Below are 10,000 nucleotides of genomic sequence, written 5' to 3'. Positions count from 1 at the left end.
ACCTGCTGCCTATTCTTCGGCCAGGACACTCTTGAAAACGAGATGAGCTCATCTCAAGAGGAACTCCTGGTTGAATAATTTTTAGATAAAGATACATACATTGTGATCAATCGTAAAAAAAAAAATAGAAAACATGGCATTCTGATCAATGCATGGTTAACGTTTTGGTGTTTATATATTTTTTTGTTGTTTTTTTTTTGGATGAAACAAGCATTTGCAGTCCAAAAGTAAAAATAAAAATACAAATAATAATAAGCACAACGAGCACAGATCATGACCCGGTCTGCATTTCTTTTTTTTTTGGTATCAGTGTATCAGATGTATTCAATCCATGCTGGTGGTTGTGTTTGTGCCGGGCCGAGCCGAGCGTGTCGTGACCGACTTAAAATGGAATAAAGGAAACAGATTTTTACACGATGCTGGAATTCCATCAGCAACATGACACATCATCATCATCATCATCATCATCATCATCATCATCATCATCTCCGGGATTAGTTTAGATTAGATTGAACTGGCCTGATCACATCGGTGCTTATCTGCTATTGATTGCTTTTGACTCGGACATCACGATGATGCAAAAGCAAGCCGGTATGAACATGCCTGAGTTTCCAAACATTCAGAAACAAAATGAACTGAAAATCTAAAAATCACAAGCAGTAGTTGCCGTGCCTTGGGAAAGATTTAATTAAAGATACCTTCATAAACAGAAATAAAATGCCGGACCAGGTGCTAAAATTCGAGCGGCCGTATTCAGAGACATATATTAAGTCCAGATTTTAATGATTTCATCAAAATACTGAATTAAAATAAATCTCACACCCACAACAACGTCATGATCTCACCTGAGCGTATCACGGATTTATAAACTGATCACTCATGCACTCATTCATACCCTATACAGTTAAAAGCTTGTGGACTGTAAGACTGGCATGTGCTTTTTTTGAACGTCCCATTCCACATGTATTCCCTGTTTGCTGTGATAATGAGCTCCACTCCTCTGGGAAGATGTTTCACTAGATTTTGTGGAGATTTGTTGAGATTTATTCAGCCACAAGGGTGTTAGTAAAGTCAGGGACTGATGTAAGTGAGGTGAGAAGACAAAACATGTTTGGATGTGTCTTCTCAAGAAAATTCTCAGAGGCTTGAAATACTGCACACACAGCTACTGTGAATCATATCCGATTTTTCCCCCCAAAATGTTCCCATAAAGTTCTACACACAACTGTATCAGACGTCTTTTAATGCAGGAGCATGAAATTTTCCCAAACCCCAAACCTGTTCCAGCGTTCCAGTAGCTTACTTTACTAACACACTTATAGCTGAATGAATCTCCACACAATCTCCACAAATTCTAGTGGAACATCTTACCAGAAGAGTGCAGCTGATTATAAACGTAAATGAGATTAATTGTGGAATGGGAAAAGAAGCACATACCAATCAAACGGTCACGTATCCACAACCTTTAACCATATAGAATAGTATAGAAAATTGATTAGAAGTTGTTTTTGTTATTAGACCTCAGGGAGTCGGGGGGATTTTTACGATTTTTTGGGTGTGGCAATAAGGACAAATAATCAGGGAAGGGCAGTATTTATGATACGTGTATATCAAATATAAAATCGGATTTTGTCATATTTATTTGAGAGGGTTGATAAAAAAGGCGTCATATTTTGTATCAAAATACTTAAGTGTTTTGTATTTTTGTAGTTTAAAATACTGGAAAATACTTTGTAAGAAGTTCTACATGATGTAGTATTTTGCATTTTGTAGCATTTTTCTATTTTTTTTATAGATTTATTTGTTGAGATCAAAACAGAAATTTGATCAATATAGAAAAAGTGGTGAAACCGGCAGGCTTTTTAATGGGTGTCCACTGATCGATAAAGAAATATTTGATTGCTGAATATTGTACACTAATTAAGGCAGCTTTTTAGTAGGATCATTATTTTGCATCCCATCGCATTTATGACTTCTGACACATAATATATTATTATATTTATGATTATTGATCAAATGATTAATTAGAAACTAGTTGCTATAAATGCAGGTGCCATCAGTCATCTTCTTATGAATGACTTGTTTGTTATTGAGTGGATGTTGCTGATGTAAAGTTGCCCTTCGTTACTGAACATCAAGTAACTAAATAAGGGTCTAGTTATGATTCTTTCTCAAACTGTTCAACATTAAACTGTTGTTTACATTAAAACTAACCTTCATGTGGGAGATCACAGAGACACGTGTGTGAATATTTGATCTGTGAACTGGTTGAATGCGTCAGATTTATCACGTGACTCTGTGCAGAGAAAAGCTGCAGCTATCAAACACTGTTTACTTAATAAACAGAGTCAGTGTAATGGTGAAGGAACAAATCAAACAGAGCAACTGATGGAAGGTTTGGGAAGGAAATTCATGCCCATGTAACAGTATATACAGTAGTTTATTCTGAAACATGGTCTGGCTGCTGGATTTTGTAGTTTTTTTAAAAACACTTAAACTATTTATTTTAGTTTTTAAAATACATTTAATTGTATCTTTGCCCAACCCTGAGTGTGATGTTAATATTTAAACAATAATAAATGCAAATAATTTAAGGTCTCATCACTGATGCTACAAAAACAAACAAACAAACAAACAAATAAATAAATAAACGCTTTTTCGTTTTCATTTTGTAATCACCACATCACACCCCCCAACACAACACAACACACACACACCCACACACACACACACACACACACACACACACACACACACACTACTAGCATTGACAGTCTCGGACTGACTCTGAATACGGCCCATGAAACAGGTTCTGCAGGCATCATGTCACTGTAACGTAGATGACAATCGCATGCGACGTTAGTAATAAAGTCACACATTCTTCTCATATGCTTAAAGGGAAAACGGTATACTTCGTGTCGACTGCTCACAGTGAACCTGCTGATCATCAGCATTTGTCTTAGCTGCTGCAAAATTAAAAAGTATTTGGAATTATTACATGCAACGTGCAGTAATACATCTGAGGAAAATGTAATATAGCTATATATCTGTATACGAATATACTACTCATAAATATGTACATTTCTGCCCAAAATCTTAAATCTAACCATTAAATGGTTTTAAAAAAAAACATTTGGATGTTGTGTCTTTTAAAAAGCGGATCATTTACCACATTTACCACATTTTCTGGACCATATTTTCATCATTCTGTGTTTTACGTCACTGTAATATATAAATTATTAGCATAGTTGAGGTACACATTATATCACACTACTCAGAGAGTTCATTCTTAATGTGTTTATTAATAAACTTTATACAAATTATACGAGGCTTTGTTTTTTTTGTACATTTTTGAAATTATTAAAATTGCTAATATTTATACCGGAGTGATTCAATGTCCAGGAAATATGATAAAGTAGCAAAAAAACCTGCAATAATCTCTTATAATAATAATTATACCTACATATCGGTTTGGTTTTTAATATTTGCAGATTAATTATTAAAATAAATGTGTATTAATTATACTGTATATTAATGGAAAAGTCAATTAAAAATTAGTTTTGTTTCTTTTTCTTGTTTGTTCGCAAAAAAAAAATATTTTTTACATTCTTTGTTAATATTTTATGTTTTGGAATATTTTTTTTTGCAATAAAACTTGATGAAGAAAAAGTTTCTTGTATGCATATCTTTAAAAAGTACACATTTTTTTTAAATAAAACTTTTATGTTCATTTGTTTTCTAAATTCAAGAGTAAAAAAACAAAATGTAAATCACGATGCCTTCGTGTTATTTTTTATTTAATCTTGAAAGCAGAAATCTCACAATACCAATTAGGATAATTACAACCGTCCCATCACACATCCAATCTAACGTCTAATCTAACATCTAATCCTACTGTGGAATTTCAATGGAGGTCTTTTCTTAGGAGGAAATGTTCCACTCTGGAGCCTTTACAACAAAATAAATAATATGATACAAACTTCGAGATCTCAGACAATGAATTAATGCCTGATGTGAGGCAGGGCAGAGCAGCACAGGGCAGGGCAGGGCAGGGCAGGGCAGGGCAGGGCAGGGCAGGGCAGCGCAGGGCAGGGCAGCGCAGGGTGAGGTGGGAAAGGCAGGGCTTAAACGAGGCATGGCAGGGTGGGGCAGAGCAGGGTAGGTAAGTGTGGCAGGATGAATTGGGGTTATTCTGTAATAAATGCATGAAGATTTTGTGTAAGGTGTAACTGTAATACGAGGACATGCATCTGTCTCCCATTTCCTGTCACTCTTGTTGCTTTTGAAAGCATGTTGTGATCCATACGTGTGAAGCCATAATGCAAGACGAAGACACTAATGGATTCTGTGCTGATGGTTAATCAGTTATTTCACATCAGTCATTTTCAAATCGAATAAAGGCATCATACTTGGGCTCTGAAGTTTAGCCAGTGTGTGTTGCATTCATTTATTAAAAAAAAATACAAAAATTAAATACAATTATTTATTTATTTATTTATTTATTTATTTATTAGTTTAAAAACTACGTTTTTATTTAAATTTCACTTCATTTATAGTTTCTTGCCTTCGTGTGTTGTGACTTTGCGTTATTTGGGTATAAAACTCAAAACTCCAGAATCCATCAGTGGCTTCATCCAACCTTCTTGTTTCACTCCGAGAAGTTCATATGGAGAGACAGGAAGTGGGAAACAGACACATGTCCTCGTATTTCAGTACAATGTTATTCTATACACACAATCTTTACATATTCATTACAGAAAAACTCCACCTCTTCCTGCCGTGCCACACCCTTCCAAATCCCATCCAAGCCACACCCTGTTCCACACAGAGTTCCACTGGATTATCTGAGATCTCTGAATATGTTGCTGTAGTTTGTATTATATAATTTATCATTCGTGCAAACGGCTCAAGAGTTGAACATTTCTTTCTAAGAAAAGTCCTCCCTGAAATTCTCATTGACTTCCAGGTTTCGGATCGGACATTAGATTTGACGTTAGCTTGGATGTAATACTTTACATTATTGCGTATTTGATGACTGCACTTTTTGTGATTAAACAAATAAAGAAAATAAATAAATAATTTGTTTTCTCTTGTGTTTTGGCTCAGAAACCAAAAAGCTATTTTTTGTGCTTTTAATAATAAATTAAAAAGGTAATAAAGCATCCTAATTTACATTCTGTACTTCTATTGTGAGTAAAAAACTAAATCTATGTAAAACGCATGCATCCTGTTTGATTTCATTTTAAAAATAAAGTTTTATCTATGCAACTATTTTCCTGTAAAATCTCATTCGGTTTGTGTCTGTGTGTAGTTTTTGCTTTTTTATGTTATTGGAATGAAAAGTACCGCTAACTAGCTACAAAAACACACACTACAGATACGACGACTAGCATGACCCAAGCCGTGATTTAAAGTTTTGTGTTAAATATTGCTAAAACATATTCATGCAATTTATGTATAACATATGAAACGTCATAAATTACACATTATTTTTGAATGAAAAGAATTTCAGAACATACACAGAATTAAAATACACTTGTTACGTATGTTTTGAAGAACTAAAGCTGTTTAAGAACTTTGCTATCGTTTGAACCTTCACTCCCTGACACCAGATGGTGCTGTAGTTTTCTGTAAGTGTAAGCTCTAAGTAGGGTGGTTGTAATGGGGGGGTTTCAGGGTGGTGCAGGTAAATGCAGGTGAGAACCTGCTCTGGTCTGCTCACTGGACTTGGACCGAAATGTAGGCAAATAAACAACTAAAACCAAACTTCAACCGGGACATGCACCACCTTCCTCCTTCACACACACACACACACACACACACACACACACACGCACACACACACACACACACGCACACACACACACAAGCAGTTACATCTACTCTACTTTATCTTATTATTAATATTATTATTATTATTATTATTATTATTATTATTATTATTATTATTGTATTCTGTGGTAAAGGCAGATGAAAGGAAACAGACAGGAGGATGGACAGACAGCATACACAGTGACATGCAGCATGATGGCAGACGAGTGGAATGAGGGAACTGACGCAGAAATGAGCGGACGAAGACGAGTTTGAGGAAGCGTATGTCTCGGTCTTACCGATTCGGTCCAGGCGGTCGATGGCGACGGTCTCGAAGGCGCGCCGCATCATGGGGTATTCCTCCAGCACTTCGTTGAAATGGTCGACGGAGAGCGAGAAGAGGCGGCAGTACGTGTCGGAGCGGACGCTAGCCGTGCGGCGGCCTTTCGTCAGGAGGCAGATTTCTGCAGGAAAACAGCGAGGAACTATAAAACACCTGCATACGTAACATCGACTTTAAAACACACACATAAAGAACTAATCCATTACTCCAGATAACAGAGAAACACCTCGATAGACCCTCAGTATATTATCAAAAACAGATCGAAAGAAAGAAAGAAAGAAAGAAAGAAAGAAAGAAAGAAAGAAAGAAAGAAAGAAAGAAAGAAAGAAGGAAAGAAAGAGGCATAGAAAGGAATAAAGGTAGAATGGGTAGATTAGAAGGAATTGAGAGAGAGAGAGAGAGAGAAGAGAGAGAGAGAGAGAGAGAGAGAGAGAGAGAGAGAGATGAAATCTGTAGTGTACATGTACAGTATCTATAAATACAGTTATCAGAAGGGAGTCTCAGAATGTCTCATTCACGTCTCACAGAGCCGTTTATCATCCTGTCCATAAGTTAATGGTTTTGAGCGATAAATGCTGCTGCTGCTGTTAAACAGCTGGACGATGCAGCATCGCGCCACGCCGTCGCGTATTTAAAGCAACCAAACGTTTGTGTTTTTGTTGTTTTGATGTTTATAAATATCACAGATTGAGTTTCTGTACATGACACATGTTCATTATAATGCAGACACGAGACAAACGAGACGTCTGCAGACATATGCCATCAAAATCAACAAACAAACAGAAAGAGAGAGGGATTCATCTATTCCAACTGTACACTAGATAAAAAAAGAAAATCTTACAAAACAAATACAGAAAGAAAGAAAGAAAGAAAGAAAGAAAGAAAGAAAAAAAAAGAAAGAAAGAACAGAACAGAAGGAAAGAAAGAAAGAAAGAAAGAAAGAAAGAAAGAAAGAAAGAAAGAAAGAACAGAAGAAAAAGAAAGAAAGAAAGAAAGAAAGAAAAACAGAACAGAAGAAAAAGAAAGAAAGAAAGAAAGAAAGAAAGAACAGAACAGAAGGAAAGAAAGAAAGAAAGAAAGAAAGAAAGAAAGAAAGAAAGAACAAAAGAAAGAAAGAAAGAAAGAAAGAAAGAAAGAAAGAAAGAAAGAAAGAAAGTAAGAACAGAACAGAAGGAAAAAGAGAGAAAGACAGAAAGAAAGAAAGGACGAAAGGACGAAAGAAAGAAAAAAGAAAGAAAGAAAGAAAGAAAGAAAGAAAGAAAGAAAGAAAGAAAGAAAGAAAGAAAAGAATGAAGTTAGGAGTATAGAAAGAAAGAAGGTAAGAAGGTAGATAGGAAGGAAGGAAGAAAGAAAAAAAGCTGTATGAAGAAAAGAGAAAAATGAGAAATGTGAATTAGCAACACGTTTATGCTAATTATCGCTCGTTAAATCTTTCCTTCAGTGTCATAAAGAGGCGGTTTAGAAAAATGGGCTCGTGTGCTGTTGGATTGGAACACAGTGCGTTCAGGACACGTCCATGAGAGGACAAGTGAGTGTGTCTCAGAGCATACGAGTGCCGGATAAGATGTGTGTGTGTGTGTGTGTGTGTGTGTGTGTGTGTGTGTGTCTCCAGCTGAGAGTGAGAACACGGTGTACGAGTGTTTAAATGCAGACGCTGCGTTTCTCCTGATGGTAAAGAAGCGTTCGCGCTGTAATTGGTTCATTAGCCTCCAGTCTCTTTTCCACAGAACTGACAGAGAGGAAATGTGGAGATGGAGAAGCACCGCTGTGAGGAAACTTCTCCACCAGGTTCCATCTGCGGCTGAAGTTCATCCGATTGTTCTCTACAGCGGGTCGTACTGCACGCTGCATACAGCCATAATTACCTCTCTGTCGCCATGGAAACAACATACAACACACGTGCTACACCCGTCTATTTACTGCCTGGGAATGATGGATGGAGTGAAGTAAGAAAGAAATGAATGAAGAAAGGAAAGAAGCAAGAAAGGAAGAAATGATGGGGGAGGAAGGAAGAAAGAAAGGATTAAATAGAGAAGGAAAAGAAAGAGGAAAGAAAGTAAAAAGAAAGATTAAAAGAAAAAGTTGAAAGGAATGAAGGAAAGAAAGATTGAATGAAAGGAAAAACAGAAGAAAAGAAAGGAAGGAAGGAGGAAGGTAAAATTTAAAAAGAATGGGAAAGGAGAGAAAGAAGAAATGAATGAAAGGAAAAGGTTTATAGGAAGAAATGAAAAAGGGAAAGAAAATAATGAAAAAGGGAAAGATGAATTAAAAGGATGAAATTCATCAGTTTTACCACACACACGCACCACACACACCCACACAACCCCCACACACACACGCATATACACACACAGATACAGACACACAGACACATACAAACACACACACGCACCACACACACACACACACCCACACACACACACACACGTATATACACACACAGATACAGACACACACACATACAAACACACACACACACATACACACACACACATACACACACACACACCCACACACACACACACACCCACACAACCCCCACACACACACGCATACACACACACACACACACACACACACACACACACACACATACACACACACACACATGCACCCACACACACCACACATACACACACACACATGCACCCACACACACCCACACACACACACACACATGTATATACACACACACACACACACACACACACACACACACACACACACACACACACACACACACACACACACACACACACACACACACACACACACAGGGTAAAAATACCAGGAGCAGATGGGAATGAGGCTGAAGCAGGTGGCATCATAACACACACTGCGCCGAAGCGGAACACAACCTTCATGTCACGAGCATCAAAAGGCGTTTCGCTTTCATTTCTCTCCATCAGCACCGATTACATAAAGGCTAAAAAACAAGGCGAGGTAGTGTGTGTGTGTGTGTGTGTGTGTGTGTGTGTGTGTGTGTGTGTGTGTGTGTGAGTGTGTGTGTGTGTGTGTGTGTGTGTGTGTGTGTGTGTGTGTGAGTGTATGAGCATGTAATAATAATAATAAAATGCCTCGTCGTTTGAGTCACGCTGTGATGATGTCAGTGTTTTCAGATCACATTGACGATGTTCCTGATGCCGTGCTAAAACCACCATACTGAAGCTCACACCCCACACACACACACACACACACACACACACACACACACACACACACACACACACACAGACAGACTTAGGTAGACAGGGTAGAGCTTGATTACATTTTCTTTTCTTTTTTTTCGAACAAAGCACAATATAAAACTAAATATGCAAACACACAAAAAAAAACCCACACGTTAAACACGTTTCAGAAAGTACAAAATGTCTGAAAAGGAGCAGGATGAAGCGAAGGCTTAAGGGGGCGGAGCTTCAACTCTCATCAGGAGAAATTTATATTTTGGTACTGTTTACATTTAATGTACTTAAACACCTTCTTCAGTCTGGAACACTTGAGTTCCTTCTCCCTCTCACTACAGCAGACCTTCACCTCAACACCCTCTACAGGATAGAAGGAAAGATGGAGGGAACTAGGCAGGAAAGACTCTGACTGGAACAGAACACTGACACTGGAGACTCCTTCCATAAACATTACACACTCGCTTCATTAACAAAACTTCACGTGTCTTCACACATCTGTTTATCATGAGCTGTGAAGGAGCTGTTACTATGGAAACGAGAGGGTGTGTTAATATAAAACTGTAAATGGAACGAGAGACACGTGACATGGAAACGATTTCTGTAAGCGGTAAAACCTCGTATGACCCCGGATTTCAAAATTTCCACTGACCTCCGAAATACG

The 10,000-nt window shown here is 37.5% G+C and overlaps 1 protein-coding gene across 3 annotated transcripts in view; it reads right to left on the bottom strand.

Annotated features, from left to right (window-relative positions):
• The window catches only part of LOC124398034 (potassium/sodium hyperpolarization-activated cyclic nucleotide-gated channel 1), a 95,655-nt gene that overhangs the window by 16,770 nt on the left and 68,885 nt on the right, over positions 1–10,000 (bottom strand). For 2 of the 3 annotated variants that reach the window (XM_046868023.1, XM_046868025.1), the window contains exons 6-7: positions 9,989–10,000; positions 6,111–6,275 (exon numbers count right to left, since the gene is read on the bottom strand). The exon at positions 9,989–10,000 is cut by the window's right edge and continues 229 nt beyond it. In XM_046868023.1, the coding sequence (XP_046723979.1) occupies positions 6,111–6,275; positions 9,989–10,000 (177 nt within the window). Of the gene's footprint in view, positions 1–2; positions 67–6,110; positions 6,276–9,988 lie in introns of all 3 variants that reach the window. The other variant, XM_046868024.1, reaches the window with a different exon arrangement.

This window comes from Silurus meridionalis, chromosome 15 (genome assembly GCF_014805685.1).
Source record: "Silurus meridionalis isolate SWU-2019-XX chromosome 15, ASM1480568v1, whole genome shotgun sequence".
Classification (NCBI taxonomy): domain Eukaryota; kingdom Metazoa; phylum Chordata; class Actinopteri; order Siluriformes; family Siluridae; genus Silurus; species Silurus meridionalis.
This window is presented reverse-complemented; position numbering and strand designations above follow the sequence as displayed.